The 26,414-nt window shown below is 35.2% G+C and overlaps 1 protein-coding gene and 1 pseudogene across 1 annotated transcript; both read left to right on the forward strand.

The window, feature by feature from the left end:
• The first annotated feature begins 10,186 nt into the window (after positions 1–10,186).
• On the forward strand, positions 10,187–12,506 carry LOC146936424 (uncharacterized). The gene has a single exon (XM_085751269.1). It carries the CDS (start codon positions 10,926–10,928, stop codon positions 12,273–12,275), a length of 1,350 nt encoding a protein of 449 aa, XP_085607395.1. The 5' UTR covers positions 10,187–10,925; the 3' UTR covers positions 12,276–12,506.
• Positions 12,507–25,146: 12,640 nt separating this feature from the next.
• On the forward strand, positions 25,147–25,855 carry LOC146936425 (uncharacterized; annotated as a pseudogene).
• Positions 25,856–26,414: the final 559 nt, after the last annotated feature.

Raw genomic sequence — 26,414 nt, forward strand, 5'->3', positions numbered from 1 at the left:
TTCTTCTTCTTCTTCTTCTTCTTCTTCTTCTTCTTCTTCTACTTCTTCTTTTATTTTTTTTCTTTTTGAATCATTGAGGACAATGCTTCCCCTAAGTGTGGGGGGGGCCTAATAAAGTGTCTAGAGTCGTAGTGTTCCCAAACTCCCTTGAACTTTATTCTTTTGTTTTGTTTTTATAGCAAGAGGCATGACTAGTAGCTTGTTTTTAATGTAAAATATGGCATAAAATTTTTTGTTTTGTCTCTTCTTAAAGGTTGCTTCTTGTACATGAAAGTAGTTTCTAGTGTTTCTTGTGTTCTTGCTATACCCATATCTTGTTTTAATGTGAAAATTCTCCAATGAGAAAAGCACCCGGTTGCAATCCTTGAGTAAATGTATGAATAGGTATTTTAAGGAACACGTTCTATCTTTAGTGTTAACTTAGACCCTTTAAAGTCTTAAGAGTAAAAGTAGTATAAGTTTGTGTGGGAAAATTAACCAAATTGTTCTTAATTGTTATATTCTCTTTAATTTGTTAATGTTAAATGGGGCAGGAGAATGGCACCAACATGTGGGGGAAAGGACAATTACATCCTAACTTCCTAATTGTGGTGGTGACTCCTTAATTTGAACTTAAAGTGAAACAAATTCATCAATGCTAGGGGGAAAGGACAATTACATCCAAAAAGACTTCCTACGTGAAGATGAAACAAATAAATAATTTTGCAGCACTGCTTAGGGTGATTTTGAATCTAGGGGGAAAGGACAATTACATCCGAGAAGACTTCCTACGAGGATAGATAGCCCCTAAGCATCTGCAGCCCCTTGTGCTTAATTGTTAAATTAATTCAATCTTAACTTAAATTCCCATCACTCTTATATGAAATGAAGAAAGGACTTTTCTCGGTTACTTTAGCATTAAGGATAGAACCTATTCCTCATAATATCTGTCTTGTACAGGAGCAAGAAAAGGGTTGGACTGCACACACACACTCACTTGAGACTTGATGTTGGGTAGAATAGGTTCATAAGAAGTGTTTGAAGTTGTAATTAGTGTACTTGAAGCAAAGCCTTTCTTTTGAGACATTTGTTCTTAATATTGCCATAATCAAATCTTTTGTTGCTGCTATGTCTGTTGCCTTTTGCTTGAGGACAAGCAAAGATTCAAGTGTGGGGGAGTTTGATGAGTCATAGATAGTCTATTTTATTGCTTTATTTAGTTTAGTTTTATTTAAGATTTGATTTGATTTTATTGCATTTTATTTCCTTTTAGAATATTTTACTTTAAATTGTCTTTTATTATATTTTAGGAACGAATATATGGTGGAAGGTGTCTTGGAGCAAAAGAAAGAGGACTGGAGCAAATACAGTACAAGAATACGAAGATACGAGACAAAAATATGTCTCTACCAAGTCAGAAGCTTGGCACGGCCCGTGCCAACATGTGGCACGGCCGTGCCACCCTCCAGGACCACTTTTGCTGCTTTTCTTCAAGCCCAAGTTACTCCGTTGCAGCTTTACTGTTTTGCCCTTATAGTAGCTTAGTTTCTAAGTCAATTGTAAAGCTATAAATAGAGTAGCACTCCATCATAAACATTCATCTTTTGTTCTTGGAATAAAAGTTCACTTTTATATTATTGTTGTTTTACTTTATTGCTTTCTCTCTTCTTCCCCCATGTCTACAATGAACGTTAGTGAGTAGACACTTCTTTGTCTTGGGATTGTTGGTAAGTCTAATGACATAATCCTAAACAAACCAAGCTTAAACCCTAATTTCTATGTAACCCTAATTTCTAATCTAGATTCACCGTCTTAACGTGGATTAACAATTATCAAACTGTGGAAGCGAAAGCGGAGGGTTTGATAATCGTTAATCCATCATCCCAAACATCAATTCATAAAGCGAGAGCGGAGCTTTGATGTTGGAACAAGTGAATCTAGACAATAATTGCAAAACAGTGAAATAGTCTTTGCAATTATTGAGACAAAGAGTAGTTTCAATCCTCTATGCATCTTCTAGTAATCAAGTCAGCGAAATAGGCTTGGTTACTAGAAGTAAACTCTCACCGGACTTTCATCGGAAAAGTGAGGGGCTAAGGGAAACCGGTCTTTAGAAATTAAGGTGTAAACCATGAAATTAGATGTTTGAGTCTTGTCTAGTGAAGGGTTTGTTATTATGATAAACCAATAATCCCAAGGCTCTTTTATTATTATTGTTATTTATCTTCAGCAATTAACCCCCTATTTCATAATCTTTCTTCTCTTCTAATCATTCTCTAAAAGCTAATTGAATTCACAACTCCCTAGCGGAACGATACTCTACTTACTACTATTACTTCGATAGGCCGTGCGCTTGCGGTTTGGTCCTATCAGATACGTAACGGGATGGGGATTGTTTGATGCATTGTTTCCTTGTTACGTATTTCTTTTATTATTGTTGGACTAATTTCATGAAGACTATTTTAAGATGTTAAGTTGTGGCCTTTAGTGCCAAGGATTTTATAAGATGATGTAAAACTTTTCCGCCGCATATGATTATTGGATTTTTATAAAGGCTGGTTATTTTAATAAATAGTACTTTCTATTATTATAATTGTGGATAATGTTGTAAGATGAATGTGATGCTCCGTTTCTGATGAAAAACTCTGATATTCTTTATATTTATTTATATTGGGAAAACAAGGTGTTACAATTTAATCATTTAAGCTTCTTTTTTTTTACAACTAATCATTGTCTCTTTATTTGCTATTCTAATAAGCCTTATTCATTTTCAAGCTCATCTATTACATAATCATGATTGTTCCGAGTCTTTTCATATTACATTAAAAAAATTGAATCGAATATCTTTTGCGTACAACTATATAGATTAATTTTTAAATTGAATATGACCGCAAACCGCAATGATTGACAATTCTCTCCCCAAAGAGACTAACCTTTCATCACACCCATGCATAGCGAAGGACTTGAAAGTGTGTGGAACGCGACATAAATTGACAATACATAATTCAGTTTTAATGGTCTTTTCTTGGTGACAGTGGTCATTTTCGTTCAATATAATTATTTAATATTTCTATTGGGATCTAATGGCTGGAGAATGTCTATCGACATAAAATATCGTTGGACCGGTCATATTTTTATTTTATTATGTTATACCCATCCATACATACCTTAGTAGGGGTGTTCAAAACTGAACCAACCCAATAGAAAAACCGCAAACCAAACCAATCCAAACCGAAACCGTAAAAAACCGCACTTGGTTGGGATGAATTCGGATGACTTTTGCACTGAACCGTGCGGTTCGGTTCGGTTTGCGGTTTGCATCTCAGCAACCGAACCAAACCAAACCAAACCGCAAGAATAATGAATATTACTTAAATATGTACTAGCCCAATTACATAGCTCAAGAATAATCTCTTTTGATTCGATTTTTCCATCATTGCACCATCATGTTCGATTATAATTCCTTTCCATCTCTTTCAATTCATTTCCAGTGATGAATTTGTTTTCTTTACTTCCCAATAATTTGTTTCATGCTTATGTTTCTTCTTAATTTTACCTATTTTGATATAAGTTTTACCCAATATTTTATCTTATAAACATCAAAATAAAATGTCCTATGTTTATTTTGTAACAAGTTGGCAATATTAGAGTTAATGTAATATTTTTTTATCTCGCGATAAACCGCACAAACCGAACCAATCCAAAACTCATTGGTTTGGTTTGGATGACTTTTTAAAAATCAACCGAACCAAACCAAACCGCGTGCTTTTTTATCTCGCGGTTTGGATGACTTTTTTGCTCAAAACCGAACCAAACTGCAACGCGAACACTCCTATACCTTAGTGAACTTTAATAAAAAAAATTAGGAAATCTGTTCGACACTTATAAATTTATTATTAACTTTACTGTCTTAATACATAATGTAACACCCTAAACCCCACGTATTATTTTCTAATTAAAATTTAATAATTAATTAAACATGCAAGGGTGTCACACATTTTCTTCAATTCAAAAATACTAAATTTAAATTGAAAATGTAGCAGCAGAATAATTTTTTTAAAATATCAAAGTAACTAATTTCACATCATTTGTATCAACATCAAAACTAAATTCAAAAGAATCCTAAAACCTAATATAAAAGAGAATAAATCCCCAATCCCTAGTGTCACAGATCAGAGCTTCGACTCGATAAAAAGTCGCAAAAGCAATAAGTAAACAAGTAGGTTCCAAAGCCATCCTTAGAGACTCGGTGCTACTAAACTTCTTCTTCCTGCAAATCTACACCACAAGGGTGCAGGCGCCCAACCCGCAGCTAGAGGGTGAGAATATATTCAACATAAGAAATGCATAAACAAATGTATAGATCCAGAACAAAGAATACATCATTTACATTAGGCATGTATATATCACAGACGGATAATATTCACATTTAAATATAAACCTTCGTTTAATAAAAATCAATAGCCATGAATCAAGTTTAGCTTCTTCAAAAAAAAAAATAGCCATGAATCAACATCTTATATAACATACAAGTATCAACACCATTTAAGTATATCAAGTACACATTTAGAAAAATACAGATCATTCACACATAATCATATAGAAGCACATCATTGAACAACACGATGTTTAAATAGTAACACATCTTTAAATATCACATCTTTAAATTACACATCTTCAAATATACTTCCAATTATGTATGCAATGTTCCTAACTCGACTCTATATGCATGTGGTGCCGGTTTTGGATATCAGAGGTATGTTACTGATTTATCCCCCATCTTTAAACACATCATTAAATCGGACTGACCATGAATGCATGAGCACCAAGTAATGACACGACAATGCACATCTTTAAATGACTCGACAAATACACATCTTTAAATCGCACCATCATCAAATATCACATCTTTATATAACACATCTTTAAATCACACATCTTCAAATCACACATCTTTATATAACACATCTTTAAATCAACACATCTTCTAATAACAACTCTTTATATAACACATTGTCAAATAACTCATCAATTCAATTCATTGAATAAAAGAAAACATGAACTAAATTTTTAATTAATCTTTATCATGTAAAAATAATAAATAATACTTACAGTAGCTTATAACTATTGACAATCAAGGCAGCGCATAACACATTAACACATATGAAACAAATCTCCTCATGTATTTTGAATTAGCCTTTTGGAATTGAATAAAAGCATTGACTTCTAAAACTAAAGAATCTGCACCAATAATTATGCAATGATATCTCTCCCATATTTTGATATAAGGGGCCAAGAATAATATGCTTAATTTGTGTATTTTCTTTTAGTCAAATCTTGCTATCAAATTCAATGAATCAAGTAAAACATCCTAGCTCTGATAATGGAATAGGGGTTTAACATGCAATTGCTATAATGAGAGTCTATTCAAGGGGTTTAACATCTATTTATATATCATAATTTAAGGGCCGCTAATGGAGAAGTTATTAAGCTATTCAAACTTATTGACATAACAGGACACTTTAAAGCATCACTAGGCTCGTTTATACCCTAATTTTATTCTTCCATAAAATTTGTTTAATTTCGTCAGAATCGTAAAAAATCAAATATATAATTAGAAAATTTAGACAAAATAATATACCCTAAATCAAAGCAATCAATTAGAGCATGAATTTAACAATTAATTAAAAGATCATGTAAAAAAAACAATGGAAACAAAACCCATTACTACCCACATAAGTACACTGTTGGATTAATTATTTAATTAATCAATTATGGATTGACAATAATCAATTATTATAAGTTAATATTATAATATAAATTATGGTCTATTATGTTGAGCACTAATTAGTTGATGAATATGTGTGGTTGGGCTATTCTTTTATAAATGGACTGTGATGGGTTGGACCATTTAGCTAAGCCCAACGAGAAGTCCCGCCCTCAGCCGTTTAGCTATTTAAACGTCATTCCATCAGACGGTTAAACATTGTTGACCATTAAATTCTGAACATTCTGGTGCTAAACGAAATGAGGGTAGTCATCCCTCTCATCCTTCTGACAGCCATCTTCATGAATCCTAAATCTTAAAGGTACACAATCAATCTCTTATTCCTTCTTTATTAGTGATGATATGCTATAATCTGTCTTTAATGATCCATGGTTAAGTCCTAAAATTTTATCAATTGGTATCAGAGCCAATTAGATAGGATTATGGCTATTCTAATTCTGATCATCAAATACTTGATTGAATTGTGTGAATATATGTACTTCGTGCAAATTCCAATTGTACCGTGTTCATTCTCTAGATATTTTGTTTTATCTACATGGACGTGAACACTAAAATCTGATTCAAGCCAATCCTTTTGTTTTGGATTTTGTTGGATTACGTTCCTTGTAGTTCTCCGAGTAACATACATGTAATTACCCAATATATAAGTATAATTCTTGAATAAGGGTGTTATTCAAGTAGTAGAATTTCAATCTCTGATTCTCCTTGAATCCATAAACAAAAGCGATGAACCCTAAAATTAATACGTCTCCTTACGATGAAAACAAGAGAGATCGAACCGGGTTTATTCCGGGTTAAAACAACCCGTTTTCTGTTCCATTACCCGATCTGTTTTTAAAAAATAAATAAAACTGCTGTCTTTACCCATCCGCGCCTTACACGTGTCAAGTCTAAATAATTCCAATATTTCTTTAATTTATATGCCGAATTATTAATAATTATTATTCTGATTCTTTTGGCATAAATTTTGGAATTTTTTGACACCTTAAACATTTATATATAACTTTATTTGGGGATAAATTGTACTATCATATTTCTACTATTTCTTTATGAGAAAATTCTATGAACATTCCTTACTCTCATATGATTCATCGGATAAATCTCACATATCTTTCTATTATTTGAATATGACCAAAGTTGAGTAAATTAAGTACAATTGTTTATGCATGATATTATTTTATCATAATCTCTTAAGCATAAACATTATTGATTTGTATAATTGTAATCTCATCTATCGTGGATACAATTATGCAAATTTTGTTAAATAGATTAGCATTATATTGGTGACAGTCATACCCTATCGGTGTGTTGTTATTAGTATAATTGTTATTATTCAATGTACCTTAATTTTTTATACTTATGTCAAATATAATTAGAGTACCCCTATCAATATTTAATTTGAGACATAAGAATTGTAAATTGTGATGATATATTTCTTACTTATTATCCTTAAGATCCTTGAATGGGATTACAATAAGTAAGTTACTTTGTTAAAAGTCATGTAGAAAACTATATAAATTTTGCAATCCAACATTATTATATTTTGAATTAAATTTCTACCTAAATGTGATTTTTATATATATAAATATTTTGGATTGCTACTATCCCTTTGTTATGTGAGTGACGGACATACCCTATCGGTGTGACGTTGTCATACCCCAATTTTTGACCTAAGGTCCTACATTCATACACCGACACGCGCCCTTTGACCCTGATTAAGTCTTTGACTTTTCGGTGAAAAGTTCGACAGAGAGGTATTTTAATACCTCATTTTAATTCCAAGTCGGACCCTTTTTCTCTCTATCATTCTTATTTTTTTATTAGTCGTTATTTCCATCTTTTATCTTGTTTAAAATTAATTTGATTTTTATTTTTTAATTGGTCATTTTTTAATTAGCCATTTATTTCTTCTTAATTAATTATTTCATTCTTTTAGATAAGTCCAATCCTTTTATTTTATTTTCATATGTTATTATTTCTATTATTATTTTTAATTGTTCATAAAAACCAAAAAATTGTCCAAGTACACCCAAAGTATGTCACACGCACTTCTTCTCTTCATCCTCATCCAAAAAACGGTTTCACAAGCCAATATCCAGGAACAGATTGCCTTCCTTCTCCCCAAACCACATAACTTTCTACCCATTCCTAACAAACCCTAGAATCAAAATCCTAACACTATAAAGGACCTGCATTACAACACAGAATGGGGGCCGAAAAATTCACCAAACCGGCAACAATCTTACACGCTCAAAACATCCAAAGAAAATATTTTTTGAATCGTAACAAGTCCCAACTCAAAAACTGTCACGACACCAACAACCTTCCACCACAGCACAATAATTCCAACAGAATTAAACACGATTACACACAACCCAGCTCTTCCAATCGGCCATTCCCACAACATTCACGCAAGGAACCTACAACCAAGGAGCATACAAACATCACACAACCAGACGCAACCCAATCACAAGGCCTCACCACTAACACCCACAAATGGCATAGCAAAGCACATCGACTGAAACCCTCAAGCCAGCTTTCGACGACACCAAACCGAAACCGAACACCAGCGGCTAGAGCGAGAACCAGCAGAACAACAACCGGCGTCGGCCTCCACGAGACCAAGCCGTTCCCGACATCACAAGGCAACCGAATCCAAAAAGGTATATTTCTCTGTGCTTCTTGTTGTAGATCTAGGGTCTGTTGACTTAGTTTCAGAAATTTTGAGATTAAAATCGAAATTAGAAGAAAGAAGTAGATTAGGACAAAAATTAAAAAGGGGGGATTTGTTCTGGACTTTAACGGCGGCGGCAGCGCCTCCCATAGTGGCTAACCGCCGCTCGGACCACCACCGTCGCCGCACTTCTCGACGGAGAAGATGACGGAACTGAGAGAGAATGGAGAGAATAGGGAACGAGAGGAAGAAGAGAGTCTGTAGGAGATGAGAGAGAAAGCAATGATCCAAATGAAAGAAAATGGGTTTCCAACCCATATATATTCCCTCAAACCGGTTCAACCCACATACTCCCTGAACCGACCCAAAACCGGTTCCCTCTTAGGCCCAGTCATTTGATTTTGATTACTACACCCCCATTTTAACTCTTGCACCCCCTTCCCTGCATTCATTCACTTTCAATTCTTTTCCTTTCCATTTTTTTTATCATGTTCGTTTTCTTTCTTTTCTTCATGAGTTTTCATATTTATTACGGTCTATGTCATGCATCGCATATTACTTTAATTTGTTCTTTTTGCATTCTTATTTTATTGTTAAAGCATTTTTTATTATTATTAGATTGCATATTAGGTTTGAACGTAAATAGTTCATGTGCATTTTAGTTTAGTTTTAGTATTTCATATTTTAATTCAATTTGTGGTTTATTGCACATAATTTAGAATGTATAATTAGGCTTTAATGTAAAATTGTTCATGCATTTTTTAGCTTAGGTTTATTTTCATGCATATTTACATGCTCATTTTTTTTATGTCATTTATTTCTATTGCACATAACTTAGAATGTAAATAGGCCTTAATGTAATTTATTTTTCCTTTATTGCACATAATTTAGAATGTAAATATAGGTTTAATGTATTTTATTTATTTTCTCGCAGACCATAGAATGTATTAATAGGTATTTTTGTAATAGCTTAGGTACATGTGTGCGTGAGTGGGTGTATGTTTATGCTTGTTAGTTTAGGTAAAAGGCCTTTGTGGTGGTCCGACGCCACCATGGGGTCCTTACGTTTTTATTTCTTTATGCTCCGTTAGTTTAATTATATTCTAGTTATTTGAAAACCACAAACAAAAATATTTTTTAAATAAACCTTGATCTTAAATCAAGTGCCGTCTTTTTTCTTATTTTCTTAATCAAACATCAATCAATTTAATTCTACTTTGAGTCTCTTTTTAAATATAAAAAACACAAACAAATTCTCATTTGCCATTTTGGCTTTCTTTCATTTTAAAACCTTTTTTTTAAACTAATAAAAAACACTCAACCAATCAAACGTCAGTTTTTTAACCACGAACTACGTGATTTTGATCCCTCGCGGGTACGTAGGCAGAGGACACTCGTCCTTCCAAATCAATAAAATGTAGATAAACTAGGTCTCCTTTCTTTTACCATTTCAAACTTCATTTTTTTCAAAACAAGCAAGTTATAGCACATTAATTAAATGAAACCAAGAGGTTCCCGTAGAGTACTACGGACATAAAGGGTGCTAACACCTTCCCTTTATGTAACTAACCCCCGAACCCTAAATCTTTTCAAAATGGGGTGTTTGCACTTTTTTTCCCTTTTTCTTAATAAAATTAAATGTTCAGTCGTGAAATAAAAGTGAGTCAATAAGCTAATCAAATAGCCTTGATCTCCAAAAAATGACGCGACAGAAATGACGACTTCACTGGGACCCCCCCCCCCCCCAAGAGGGTTGAGCCTAACTTGGTCTTATTTAAATTTTGTGCTATAACTTGCTTAAAAAAATCAAAAATAAAAGATGGAAATACTTGTATATATATGTTCTCCCTTCGCCTTCTTTCTCCCTTCTTTTAACGTGAGTGGTGAGATAAGTCCTAACCCAGACTTGAGAGAAATATAAGATAGGACGGGGTATAATCATAGTGTCATACCAAGAGCATTCTTGGACCATGTGCACATGTGATAACCCTACTCGGTGGAGGCCTCGCGGAAGGTAGTACTCTTGTTGTCATGAGCATTCATGTCGACGTTATTACTTTCAACGTGAGTGTCCGTCGAAGCCGTGGACCTTAGTAACCCTTAACCCATCTTGGCCTTTTTAGGACGTAGTGCGGTGGCTAAACCAAGATCATTCTTGACTTTAGTTGTCACGCGATACTACACTCAAACTAGACTTCCTTGTGGATTATATTGGACTAGGAGCATTCCTATACACCGATATATTCATAAGGGTAGTTGTAATTTGGGAACTTGGTAGAACCCTTGTTACAAGTGCAAATGAAACCATAGTCCTTTACAAATGACGTTGTTACCCTTGACTCCAACATGTGGACTTAACCTCACCACCATGTATTCTATGTACTTTGAGCATAAACATGCATACATGCATTCATTCATGAAAACTTTTTCTCATAAAAAAATATCGAAGGACTTAAACAAGTTTTTGTTGTAAACATTGTAGATATGACTACTAGGAGTATTAAGAAGTATAGCTTCCAAAGCCAAGATCTGGAAAGCTTGAGGAATTTAGGAGATGTCATCACTAATCCAGCAGGTTTTCAGGCTCATCATGGGAAGTTGCTCAAGATTCTCAATACAAAGTTCGACGAAGGGATCCTCAAGACTTTGGTCCAATTCTATGATCCTCTCCTCCACTGCTTCACCTTCCCGGACTACCAGCTTGTCCCCACCCTTGAAGAATATTCCTATTTGGTCGGTCTACCCATACTTGATATAGTACCTTTCAGTGGTCTCGAGGGGGCCCCTAAGGCATCAGATATTGCAAAAGCCCTTCACCTCAAGACATCCGACATAACTGATAACCTCACTACCAAAGGGAAAGAGAAAATCCAGGGGCTAACTTCCAAATTCCTAATCAGTAAAGCCAACATTTTTGCTGCATCAAAGAATACTCTTGCTTTCGAGTCCATCCTGGCCTTGCTCATCTATGGCCTTGTGCTTTTCCCCAACGTTAATGGTTTTGTCGATGCTAATGCCATCCAAATTTTCCTCACCAAAAACCCTGTCCCTACTCTCCTTGCTGATACTTACCACTCCATCCACCATAGAACCGATAAGCAGGGTGGAACCATCCTTTGTTATGCACCTTTACTCTATAGGTGGTACATCTCACACCTACCTCAATTCTACCTCTCCAAAGACAAAGCTATATACGCAGAGAAAATCATGTCCCTCCCTCCAGCTGACGTAGTTTGGTACAACCCAGCTTACGATACCGAAACCATCATTGACTCGTGTGGAGACTTCGGTAATGTGCCTCTCCTCGGTATTCATGGGGGAATCAGCTACAACCCTATCCTAGCTAGACGCCAGTTCGGGTATCCTATGAAAGAAAAGCCTTGCAACATTGCACTTGAGGGCACATTCTATCTCAACCTCACCGATAGCAAAGGTATGAGAGACCAGTTCGTGAAAGCTTGGCGTACCATCCGCAGGAAAAACAGCAATCAACTGGGGGATAAGTCGGACCTCACTTATGAAACCTATACCCAATGGGTTATCGATAGAGCTGTTAAGCATAGGATGCCTTACCCTCTACCGAGGTACTTGTCATCAACTACCCCAGAACTACCTTTACCCTTACCCCTCAGTACCCAAGAGAAGTACCAGGAGAAAATGGCTGACTTAAACCGTGTGTGTACTACTTGGAAAAGGAAGTACGAAGAAGCTATGTCTGAAGTAGGGGATAAAGATGTGGAAATACTGCAACTCAAGCATGAGCTCCTTAACAAAGAGCGACAATTGATCGAGAAAAATGCTCAGATCCAAGCCCAAAGTGTGACGCTTGCGTAATTTATCAGAAAGAAGGAGTGCATCGATTTCTTCGCAGGGGCGCACCCAGATTTCGAGGAGTAGTCTACTACAAGAGCTCAAGAGTTTCCCACCTGTTTCACCACTTTATGTTATTTTCTAGCTTTTTGTGATGTACTTTGGAGTCCATCCCTTGGCTCAGTTTTGTTAAAAGGGAATTATCTTGTAGTACTTTAATTAGTCAATGAAATTTTCAATTATGATGTTTACAAATTTGCTTTTATAAGTCCTTCGATAAAAAAAAAAGTGTCTATTTTTGCATAAGCATCATGCATCATTTTGCATTTCATAGTCTCAATTCTGAGTCTCACAAAATTTCTTTTCCATAGAGGTCAATCTGTTTCAAAAGTGGTCCGACTGTCCTCGCCCAAGGCCAACTCGCACCTACGACACTCGTGCAAACAAGAAGGGAAGTGTGGACAAGAGATCACAACTCTCCAAGGCCGAGTCGAAGCAGCCGCAGTTCCAACAGGGGCCCGAACACCAACATCAACAACAACCTCGACAACAGGCTCCAAAGATGCAGTTTGACCCAATCCCAATGACATATGTGGAGCTGCTTCCCATCTTTCTCATGAAGAACCTTGTCCAAACTAGAGCGCCTCCTCGGGCACCTAACGAGTTGCCGGTTTGGTATCAACCTGACCTCTCCTGTGCCTTCCATCAAGGAGCACCCGACCATGACATCGAGCACTGTTTCTCTTTGAAGATTGAAGTCCAGAAGCTAATTGAAGCCAATATATTGCTTTTCGAAGATTGAATTCGAACTTGCAAGCCACATTTGGGTCGTTTTTGATGTTCCTTCTACTACTTATCTGTTCAAATAATGCGTTGGTTTGTTGTTTGCTGCTTTTCAAAAAAAACCCTTTCGTTCTGCCCGAGACGAAAGTGAACTGGTGTAGGGCTTTTTGCTTTAAGCATTTTCATCATTAATAAAAAGGTCGTTTTGATCCCGACTTTGTTCTTTATTTTGTGCTTTGTTCTGGAAAAATGGTAATACAAAAAACCAAAAAAATTCTGCATAATCATAACTTGTCAAAATCAATAATCAAATCATGCATTAATAAACCCGTTGAACACGTTAACCATGTACTCTCTTCCAACTTTGAGTTCCCTATGTCCGAAGCTGAAAAAGGAAAATGAAGAGATTCCCGACGAGATCTCTCACATATTGGGGCATCTTAGCCATTGAAGCTGCAAACAAAATATCAAGGAGATTGTCCAGAAGATGACATTCAATTACAAAGACTGGCTCGGCGTGCTACCATTCGCTTTGCTCAAATATCGTACTTCAGTACACATTTCAATAGGGGCAGCCCCCCCTCCTTCCCCAATATGCAACATGGAGGTCGCGCTTTCCGTGAAGGTCGAAGTCCCGTCAATAGGAGTTCTGCTAAAGTCCAAGCTTGATCGAATTTAAACACATGACGACTTTGTGCAAACATATCAAAAGAGGTTTGAAACAAGCTTCTAACAAAAAGGTTCGTCCCCATGAATTTCAAGAAGGGAACTTTGTACTACTTTCCAACCAGACTCCAGGGATAAAATGGATGCCTAACTATGAAGGCCCATGTGCAATGACTTTTTTCAACTATGGATGGTGACAAACTCACACGTCCCATGAATGCCGATGCAGTCAAGAAATACTCTGTCAAAGAATAAAAGCTCGATAAGTCGCAAATCATAAAAAGCGGCTTAGGCAAAAATGAGCGTCTCGGTGGACTGAAAACCCGAAAGGGCGGTCTAGGCAAAAATTAGAGACAAAAAAAAAAAACATGATGATGATTATCCTGATAGATTGAAAACCCCAAAAGGGCAATCTATGCAAAAGTTAAGGATCATGACAAAGTAACTGCATCCGGTCAGGCACAATCCACTTGGGGCATACCTGCTATCAAAGAACCTCCGATTCGAAACATTTGAAGATCAAAGACTCGAAACAGGGGCATTCAAAGTTGTTAGGGAGAATAACGGTTATTGTGTTCAATGTACCTTTCCATATATCTACCATTTTCCAAAAAATTTCAAAGATCCGTGGAGCTGCGCCATTGGCTGGTCACCACTCGATTCATCAAATTTGAGCCTGTGCCCATTTATTTGGAATTCTCATTTATTCTATTTGCAAAATTTCTTCTATTTTTGATAACAATACTTGAAGCAAAATTTTTCGAAATACAAAACTTTTTTTTTACATCTTTTGAAAACTGTGAACAACAAACACACTCTATCTGAACTTGTGAGTAGTTGAAGCGTACATTAGCATCAGCCTCGAAAATGGTCACATTCCGAAAGAGAAACATGGCTAAGCACAATGAAGAGGACCTTCGCTTCGAGCAAGATGCTTTCACAGTAAAAAAAAACAACAAAAGAAGTAATACAAAAATAAATGCTCGCTAAGTTGAAAACCTGAAAAGGCGGCTTAGGCAATAGAGAGCGTCCCGGTGGACTGAAAACCCGAAAGGGCGGTCCAGGCAAAAATTAGGGGCACAAAAAGAGGAATATATTCCCGGTGGACTGAAAACCTGAAAGGGCGGTCCAGGCAAAAGTTAGGGATTTTCAAAAATATATATACAAAATATGACTGTTGAAGCATGCCGATGGAAGTACACCTTACGCCGGTTTACAAATGGCGACTTCCTCCAGACTTTTTGGTTAACAATAGGCTCTATCCCCAGGAGACATCAGTTGCCACCTTGTGCCAGGATTCATCCCATCAACGGCTCGATTTGTCCCCAATGAGGTCACCTCCAAGGAAGTTTGCTGAGTGTTCAGTACTGCAATGTTGGTCCACTTCCCACCTTACCATTCCTGTCTCGATTCATCGGGTCGTCTGTCATATACTGTTCATACAATCATACAAGTTACATTCATACATTCATCCATTCATACAATCATACAATCATACATTAATACTTTCACTTATTCATATATTCACATATACATAACATATACATAATATCAATTCATACATGATTGCATTAGTCACCAAAATCTTGTTTCGGTCATGTCTTTTCAATTTGGTCTCTACTTATCATTGTGTCAAGACGCAAGTTTCTACACATGAACATCTGACATTCACCTTCTCATCATCAAAAGTGCCATCCCCAGTGTGTGTGGTCAAGAGATGTCACCCGTCAGTGTCAAGTGGCAAGTCCTAAACAACGGACAGCTTGAGTCTACCTTTTATCTTGTTTCAAGTGGCAAGTCCTAAACAACGGACAGCTTGAGTCTACATTTTATCTTGTTTCAAGTGGCAAGTCCTAAACAACGGACAGCTTGAGTCTACCTTTATCTTTGTGTCAAGTGGCAAGTCCTAAACAACGGACAGCTTGAGTCTACCTTTTATCTTGTTTCAAGTGGCAAGTCTTAAACAACGGATAGCTTGAGTTCATCTTTATCTTGTTTCAAGTGGAAAGTCCTAAACAACGGACAGCTTGAGTCTACATTTTATCTTGTGTCAAGTGGCAAGTCCTAAACAACGGACAGCTTGAGTCTACATTTTATCTTGTGTCAAGTAGCAAGTCCTAAACAACGGACAGCTTGAGTCTACCTTTTATCTTGTTTCAAGTGGCAAGTCCTAAACAACGGACAGCTTGAGTCTATCTTTATCTTGTTTCAAGTGGCAGGTCCTAAACAACGGACAGCTTGAGTCTACATTTTATCTCGTTTCAAGTGGCAGGTCCTAAACAACGGACAGCTTGAGTCTACCTTTATCTTCTTTCAAGTGGCACGTCCTAAACAACGGACAGCTTGAGTCTATCTTTACCTTGTTTCGAGTGGCAAGTCCTAAACAGCGGACAGCTTGAGTCTACCTTTACCTTGTTTCGAGTGGCATGTCCTAAACAGCGGACAGCTTGAGTCTACTTTTATCTTGTTTCAAGTGGCAAGTCCTAAACAACGGACAGCTTGAGTCTACCTTTATCTTGTTTCAAGTTATCTTTATCTTGTTTCAAGTGGCAAGTCCTAAACAACGGACAGCTTGAGTTTACCTTTAACTTGTTTCAAGTGGCAAGTCCTAAACAGCGGACAGCTCGAGTCTTTTTTTTTATCTTGTTCCAAGTGGCAAATCCTAAACAACGGACAGCTTGAGTCCACCTTTATCTTGTTTCAAGTGGCAAGTCCAAAACAACGGACCGCTTGAGTCTTTTTTATCTTGTTTCAAGCTGCCAGTCCTAAACAACGGACCGCTTGAGTTTACCTTTCGTCATGTTTCAGTTTTGGAATCACATTTTATTTTCTTCAGTGTCATCCCCAGTTTAGCTGTTCAAGTGATGTCGCTAAAAAGTTTTGTCTTCATTAAGCTATCGTTCCAAACCAATACGGTAGTAGACAATCATTTCCCCAATGAAACTTCATTCCCCCTAGCGGAGTCGGATCCCATTCTTCAACGAATTTGGGTACCTCGTCGTTGTTTCTCGTCTCAGTCAAGTCAACTTTGTCGTCCTGCATTCATACAAGCATTTCACTAGCATTCATAGCATCTTAGGTCCAAAATTGGTGTACTTTATATTTAAGTCTCTTCGCTCCGATCGAGTTAAAGATTCCATCTTCAAATCTCCGGACGAAGAAACTTAAATAGGGGCATCTGTCATACCCCAATTTTTGACCTAAGGTCCTACATTCATACACCGACACGCGCCCTTTGACCCTGATTAAGTCTTTCACTTTTCGGTGAAAAGTTCGACAGAGAGGTATTTTAATACCTCATTTTAATTCCAAGTCGGACCCTTTTTCTCTCTATCATTCTTATTTTTTTTATTAGTCGTTATTTCCATCTTTTATCTTGTTTAAAATTAATTTGATTTTTATTTTTTAATTGGTCATTTTTTAATTAGCCATTTATTTCTTCTTAATTAATTATTTCATTCTTTTAGATAAGTCCAATCCTTTTATTTTATTTTCATATGTTATTATTTCTATTATTATTTTTAATTGTTCATAAAAACCAAAAAATTGTCCAAGTACACCCAAAGTATGTCACACACACTTCTTCTCTTCATCCTCATCCAAAAAACGGTTTCACAAGCCAATATCCAGGAACAGATTGCCTTCCTTCTCCCCAAACCACATAACTTTCTGCCCATTCCTAACAAACCCTAGAATCAAAATCCTAACACTATAAAGGACCTGCATTACAACACAGAATGGGGGGCCGAAAAATTCACCAAACCGGCAACAATCTTACACGCTCAAAACATCCAAAGAAAATATTTTTTGAATCGTAACAAGTCCCAACTCAAAAACTGTCACGACACCAACAACCTTCCACCACAGCACAATAATTCCAACAGAATTAAACACGATTACACACAACCCAGCTCTTCCAATCGGCCATTCCCACAACATTCACGCAAGGAACCTACAACCAAGGAGCATACAAACATCACACAACCAGACGCAACCCAATCAAAAGGCCTCACCACTAACACCCACAAACGGTATAGCAAAGCACATCGACTGAAACCCTCAAGCCAGCTTTCGACGACACCAAACCGAAACCGGACACCAGCGGCTAGAGCGAGAACCAGCAGAACAACAACAACCGGCGTCGGCCTCCACGAGACCAAGCCGTTCCCGACATCACAAGGCAACCGAATCCAAAAAGGTATATTTCTATGTGCTTCTTGTTGTAGATCTAGGGTCTGTTGACTTAGTTTCAGAAATTTTGAGATTAAAATCGAAATTAGAAGAAAGAAGTAGATTAGGACAAAAATTAAAAAGGGGGGATTTGTTCTGGACTTTAACGGCGGCGGCAGCGCCTCCCATAGTGGCTAACCGCCGCTCGGACCACCACCGTCGCCGCACTTCTCGACGGAGAAGATGACGGAACTGAGAGAGAATGGAGAGAATAGGGAACGAGAGGAAGAAGAGAGTCTGTAGGAGATGAGAGAGAAAGCAATGATCCAAATGAAAGAAAATGGGTTTCCAACCCATATATATTCCCTCAAACCGGTTCAACCCACATACTCCCTGAACCGACCCAAAACCGGTTCCCTCTTAGGCCCAGTCATTTGATTTTGATTACTACACCCCCATTTTAACTCTTGCACCCCCTTCCCTGCATTCATTCACTTTCAATTCTTTTCCTTTCCATTTTTTTATCATGTTCGTTTTCTTTCTTTTCTTCATGAGTTTTCATATTTATTACGGTCTATGTCATGCATCGCATATTACTTTAATTTGTTCTTTTTGCATTCTTATTTTATTGTTAAAGCATTTTTTTTTTATTATTAGATTGCATATTAGGTTTGAACGTAAATAGTTCATGTGCATTTTAGTTTAGTTTTAGTATTTCATATTTTAATTCAATTTGTGGTTTATTGCACATAATTTAGAATGTATAATTAGGCTTTAATGTAAAATTGTTCATTCATTTTTTAGCTTAGGTTTATTTTCATGCATATTTACATGCTCATTTTTTTTTATGTCATTTATTTCTATTGCACATAACTTAGAATGTAAATAGGCCTTAATGTAATTTATTTTTCCTTTATTGCACATAATTTAGAATGTAAATATAGGTTTAATGTATTTTATTTATTTTCTCGCAGACCATAGAATGTATTAATAGGTATTTTTGTAATAGCATAGGTACATGTGTGCGTGAGTGGGTGTATGTTTATGCTTGTTAGTTTAGGTAAAAGGCCTTTGTGGTGGTCCGACGCCACCATGGGGTCCTTACGCTTTTATTTCTTTATGCTCTGTTAGTTTAATTATATTCTAGTTATTTGAAAACCACAAACAAAAATATTTTTTAAATAAACATTGATCTTAAATCAAGTGCCGTCTTTTTTCTTATTTTCTTAATCAAACATCAATCAATTTAATTCTACTTTGAGTCTCTTTTTAAATATAAAAAACACAAACAAATTCTCATTTGCCATTTTGGCTTTCTTTCATTTTAAAACCTTTTTTTTAAACTAATAAAAAACACTCAACCAATCAAACGTCAGTTTTTTAACCACGAACTACGCGATTTTGATCCCTCACGGGTACGTAGGCAGAGGACACTCGTCCTTCCAAATCAATAAAATGTAGATAAACTAGGTCTCCTTTCTTTTACCATTTCAAACTTCATTTTTTTCAAAACAAGCAAGTTATAGCACATTAATTAAATGAAACCAAGAGGTTCCCGTAGAGTACTACGGACATAAAGGGTGCTAACACCTTCCCTTTATGTAACTAACCCCCGAACCCTAAATCTTTTCAAAATGGGGTGTTTGAACTTTTTTCCCCTTTTTCTTAATAAAATTAAATGTTCAGTCGTGAAATAAAAGTGAGTCAATAAGCTAATCAAATAGCCTTGATCTCCGAAAAATGACGCGACAACGACACTCATTTTGAAACGGAGGGAGTATATGCTACCCTTATTAATCCAATGTCTCTATCCCAATTAAGTAAATAACCTCACCCAAACATGTTAAAACATATTTAATTTAAATAAAAATAATAAAAAAATAATAATGTCAAACAATCAACACTACTACTACTAATAATAATAATACTAATATTATCTAATAAGTATATTAATAAAATAATATTAAAAATCGGGGCAAGTAAACAAGGTTGGTTATTATAATTCCATTTTAACTTCTTTAAAAAATAAAAATAACCATAACAAAATTCATAATCATAAAATATTTTTCTTATTTTATATACATGGTGGTATAATTAATTATGGTACAGACGTACAGTTAGAATGAACACGTACAATTTCTATCTTCATGTTAGAACCAATAATAAAAGAAATTCAATTTACTCAAAAGTAATCAAACGTATCAAAATCAATTTCACGATTAAGTACGCCCAATTATTGATTTTCATCATCTTATTTACAGTTTTTGTTAAATGGTTGCGATAAAGTCCATGGTTAAAATTATAGATTTATTATTAGAGATTACAATAAAGTCTTTTATTATCATACTCAAAATTGTTCTTGATCATTGATTATTGTACATAGGACATCAATAATCCATATATATATTATATTTATTGGATAAAGATTAATAAATCTCATTTATTAAATTTACATATAGATGATGCATATGTTTGATATGATCATTGAATTAACTCAATTGAGATTTTGTAGTAGTTAAATCAGCTTAACTTATTATAGTTTTGCAATAATCTCATGCTTTAAAGTTAACCAGAGTTGTAATGACAGAAGAACAAAAAAATATATACTGCTCTTCTAGATCGAAAACGATAATGTGTCATAAAAAATTTATTCGAATAAAAAATACTTAAAAAGCCGATTCGGAAAAGAGATCAAACTTAAAGTTGGCTCATGCATTTCGATGGGTCATTCTAATATGCATCATTCATTTTTTGCTCATCCATTACATTATAATCTTTCAACATTACATTGGCTATGCATCATTCATTTTTTACTCATCCATTACATTATAATGACTTTTTTAATCATTCAACATTACATTGGCTAAAAAATTGTGGTCGTACATGTACATTGACTTTTTTTTTTTGAGAGGTCGTAAATGTACATTGACTTGAAAGTCATTGTTCTCGTATTATAGAAGCATTGATTGGTTTCCTATTTTTACTACCTGATTGGTTTTATTTTTCATCTCACAAATTTTTTCACATCATGTCTATACTTATTTTATACGATTTATGATTCTTTTTTAATAGTAAAGTCAAAATTTTATTTTAAAATCAATTATCTCAGTGACAAGAAATTCACTTGTTGAGGCACCTCTAACATGAATAAGTAAGAAATTTAGGGTTTGAAACACGACCTCAACGTATATAATGTGAAGTCCGATTTTAGTCTTTGAAAAAATTTCAAAACTCAATTTAATCCATAAAAAAGTTCAAGCTATTTTTAGTTTATGAGAAAAAAATTTGTGCAACTTAATCCCTATTTTCTTTACCATTTGTTTGGTTGATCAAGAAAAGGCATATGTAGTAAAATAAAGTTAAAAGAAGCGAAAATAAATAGAAAATAAGATAATTTTTTTTGAAAGGAGAAAATAAGATGATTTTTTTTTGACAAAAAATTAGATGAATATTATTTAGTAGTTCAGTATGCAAGGAAACAGTATTAAGAAAAATATGCGTAGTTTTAAATTTACATAAATGTCCTTAATCAAAAACCGGGGACACAAGATGTTTATAAAAAAATGTTTTTATTTCTTTTTACTTGCATTAAGCAACTGCTAAAAAAACAAGAGGTTAAAAAAAATGTGGTTGAAAAAAATTAAAGAGAATAGAGGAAAGAAAGAAAGACGAAGGAGTGCACAAAGAATAAGTATTGTTTTTTTAAATGAGTTTGAATTATTTTTTTCTGGCTTCAATTTTTTAGTTTGATGAATATTATTTGTCAAAAAAAAAGGTTGATGAATATTATGAATAAGAGGAACAATTTTCCAATAAAAAAAAAAATTAAAAAGCCGATTCTTAAAAAGGTCTGTTGGTTGTGATTTTTCCTATTACTTAGTAGGTCCATATATTCATTAATTTTAAAATTTTACCAAAATTATAGAAAGAGTCATATTAGTCTCTCTATATAGTCATTGTCTACGTAACCAAAAACAAATTAGTGCTTATCTCTTTCTTTTTTTTGACAAATAGTCTTGTCTCTTTATTTGTCATTCTAATAAGAATTATTTATTTTCTAACTTATATGTTACGTTATGATGATTGTTTCGAGTCTTTCGACATTACAGTATCATTTTTATGTGTTTGTAAACTGAATTTCCTCTGCGTGCAATTGTAGATACTAATACCTCGAGTCGGATAGAACCATAATGAATTAAAAAAAACTCTCCCTCAAAAGAATTAATATTGATGCATTTTGAAGGTCATTCTAATAAGAATCATTCGTTTTCTAACTCATCTAGATTATAATGACTTTTCCAACTCTTTCAAGATTACATTGGCTAAAAATTGTGGTTGTGCATCCACTTATGAATTTTCAATAGCTCATTGGTTGGTATAAGTTTTTCTTCCTAACTGATTGGTTTGATTTTTCATCTCACAATTTCTATCCCGCCATATTGTTACTTAAATTTTTATGATTTATAATTTATTTTTAAGAGTAAAGTCCAATTTTAATTTGTGAAAAAAATCGTAAAACTTAATTTGATCCCTGAAAAATTAAGCAATTATGTAGGTTCTTGATGATAAGTTTCCCATGCAGGTGTGGGAATTTTCTAAGCCTGTTGATACGTAACCCGATGTGCTGCTTTCCCACTACAAAAAAGGTGTGAGTTTGAAGACTTTCCAGCCCAATAATTTCCATTGGCATCTCCTTTATGTCAAGGTGACGTAAACTAATCAACTTTCCAACATGAACGAGCAATGAGTCAAGGTGACGTAAACTAATCAACTTTCCAACATGAACGAGCAATTCATTGAGATTATTGCAATAAGATAAAAGCATGGTTTGAAAAAGGGTGGCATTTAGGGTGGGTGAGGGAAAGAATTTCCCACCATGGGAAAGTATTTTTTGACCATTAGATCAAGTACTGAACACATCTTTATCATGGTCTGTCAGTATCAAATCTAACCACTCACCCTCTACTTCATCTTCCTCTTTGCCCCCACCACTTTACCGGATCTTTCTTCCACCGTTCAACCACAGTGGCCACCGCAGCCAACCTCCGCTCACCCACGATCAGCAACCTCTTCACGGCACTGTTCCTTCGCCCACTCTTCTGCTCCGATCTTGTCTTCCTCGACAATCGGGAAATCGAGCTGTTCTCTGATATTATGTTGTTTAACACCTTTTCTGTCAAATTTATTTATTTTCAATCAAATCCAAAAAACAATTAAAATTGAAAAGTTCTTAATTTGGAGAAGAACATTTCAGTGATAATTAAATATACAAATAGGTTTCTTAAACGTGAATAGGATAATTTGGAGAAGAAGATATTTTTTTTACTGGAAAGAGGTTTTGGAATTTCAGTGATTAGATTGAGATTGGACATGAACACAATGTGGGTTTGAGTTCACTGTTGGTGGGTGGTGGAAGTGAGAAAATTCCAACAAAGGGGGACAAATTTAAACCTCCCACACTGTTGAACAAATCTTTGATTTTTTCATCACATCTTGGACAGAGATATTCATCAGACCCGTTTGTGAATTCGGGTTTGGGTCATAACCAAAATGCTAGAAATGGTGAATCAGAAATATTTTGTTTTGCAAAATGGTAATTCAAGCTATTGGAATGGGAACCATGTTGATAACTAAGTGAATTTTGACTTTTGAGAGGTTGCTGGGTGGTGGTAAGTGGTAACCTGACGAAGGGGGAAGGGAGGACACGAAGGAGAGGGAACTTGGTGAGAGATAATGTTAAAAAAATATAGTGTTGGGAGTGTATGATAATATCATGCTCTTATTTTGATCTAATGGTAAAAAAAATACTTTCCTATGGTGGGAAATTCTTTCCCTCACCCACCCTAAATGCCACCTTGAAAAAGGTGAAAGTTACATATGCCGTTTCGGTGGGATTTAGTATGGGAAAGTGGAGTTGTTTCCCACCATGGGAAAGTAAATATTGACCATTAGATAAAGTAGAGAACATAATGTTATCATAGACACTCAACACCAAATTTCTTTCCCCACACCCATTCACCGTCGACAGATCTCCTTCTTCCTCTCCTTCAATCCTTGGCAGTTACAGAAAAATAGATTTTTCAAAAACTATTCCCTATATTTCAATGGCAAAACTTCCATGGGCATATGATTCTCTCCTTCTCTCTACAGTGGCAAAAAATTACACAAATAAATTAAAACATGACATGATAGATAAATTTCAATTAGAATTTATGAAAAATGACGACCTTTGGTAATGGGTTTGAAGTTTGTAACTGATCCCCTGCCAAGAACACGATACAAACCTATTCATGGAAAAAAATTCCATTGGGTATGTGGTTCTCTCTAACCCCTTAAAGCAATTCATCCAATCTAAAAACCAAACCCAAATTCAATCCAAGGATTTTGTTCTTTATTTTGCAATTGGTTCTTGAAAATTTGGATCTTTATGTTAGGTTCATTATTTGATTTCTCTGGATCTGTGAATTTTTTATTAATTGAAATATGAAAGATGGGGTTAAGTAAGAATAAGAGGTTATGAATCAGTTGAACTCCAATCTGTTTAAACTGGAAGGAGACTCCTCATTTTGTTTTGGAGAGAAGCAATTCTTGACTTCTTCCTTGAAAGCATCCTGAAGCTTGAGAAAAATAACCATATTTTTTCTCTATCATTGTAATTTTTGCCAGAATAATGAATATACTAGAGGAAAAAAAAAACTGACAAGGAGAGGAAGTAGCAGAATTGGGGACGGCTAGTGGTTGGTGAGCATAGAAAAAAAATCTGGTGTTGAGTGTGTATGATAAAATTATGTTCTCTACTTTATCTAATGGTCAATATTTACTTTCCCATGGTGGGAAACAACTCCACTTTCCCATACTAAATCCCACCTGTTGTTTCATGTAAACTTTTGATTTCGGTGTGCGAGACATCTAGATAGCACAATTGCACCAAACTACCAAATGAATCTGGTAGCATCGGTTTTTATTATAGTCAAAGTTGATATTCTATCCCGTAATAATTATAATATAAATCTATTATTTCGATTTATTAAATAACTGATGTATCAACATATATCACTTATTTAATGAATATATTATTATTTTGTTTTCTTATAATAAAAACCAAAAGAGTATTTTATTCATAAAGTTAATTGTATATGTGGGGTTGAAAAGGGAAAAAGCAATATGTGCTCAGGTGAAATTGAGGCGATTTTAGTGCGATTTAATTACTGTTCCTTTGTAACCTTACCTTCCCTTTAAGCAACCTTTTAGCTACCACCGTTTTCATTTTTTAGCCATGACCACCGCTAAAACCATCGATCAACCTTTCATCCTTTCATGGCCTTGTCTCCGTGCTGATTCTCCTACACCTCCACTATCCACTTCTAAACCTAACCCTAAGCCTATTCCACAGCAAAAAACTTTTGCGCAAGCATTAAACAATGTTTGCGATATTCCGGATAGCCAGTTACCAAAACCTTGCCTAAAAGGTGATAGATTAGCTATTGAGATTCCAGATCATGAATATGAAGCAGGATTGGAAGCATGCAAACACAATCTTCAAGGAAGGATCATTCTCCCAAAGGGTTCCGCTCCGGTTACCGTCGACAGCGTGAGAATCAAGCTAGCCACCTTATGGAAATCCATTGGAAGATGGGGGTATAACCTCTATTGGTAAGGGTGTCTTCGAATTTTCATTTTCATCTGTAGAGGATTTGAGAAGTGTTAGGTCTGTAGGATCATGGAATTTAAACCCTGGAATACTGAAACTCTTTGCCTGGACAAAAGACTTTAGCCCTAATTTGCAGCGACAAACATCTTTTCAAGTTTGGGTCCGTATTTTTGGCTTATCACAGGAATATTGGAGGAAGAACATTTTGTTTGCAATAGCCAGTAGCGTGGGAACACCCATATGTACTGATAGGATTTCAAGTTAACCTTTAATGGAAAGATCATTTGGACACTTTGCTAGGGTTTTGGTTGACCTTGATTTATCTGAACAATTGAGATATGGTGTTGGGGTAGAAAGGAAGGGGTACGCCTTCTTTGTTGATTTCGAGTATGAGAATCTTCCGGACTTTTGTTCTTATTGCAAAGGTATTGGACAACATATTGATAACTGCAGGAGGAAAAAAGTGGTAAACATTGACAAAAATACAAATGATCTAACAAAGAAACATGTGAACGCACCAAAGAAGCAGGTTTATGCAAGGTTATCAAAATCGGGACTTTACTTTAAGTCGAAAGGGAGTTGCAAAAGCGGGACTCGTAAAATCGCAATCAAAAACGAAGGATTTTACTCAAGGTCTTTTGTAGAATCGATATAGGATAGCAAAGTCAGGACTCGTAAAATCGCAATCAAAATCGAGGATTCTACCAAAACAAAAATAATGCCTAAATATATGTTATAAATTGCATATAGTCATAAATGACTAAAGTTCAAAGTCCACAAAATACATATACATAAATGACTCAAAGTCTAGATGCAAATATTCTTTAGTAGTCATAATAATGCCAAATAACCTAGACAAAATACTTAAAGGCAAATCCTAAATGTCTGACAAT

The sequence above is a fragment of the Medicago sativa genome, chromosome 3 (genome assembly GCF_051527215.1).
Source record: "Medicago sativa cultivar Bolivia chromosome 3, Bolivia_mono, whole genome shotgun sequence".
NCBI lineage: Eukaryota > Viridiplantae > Streptophyta > Magnoliopsida > Fabales > Fabaceae > Medicago > Medicago sativa.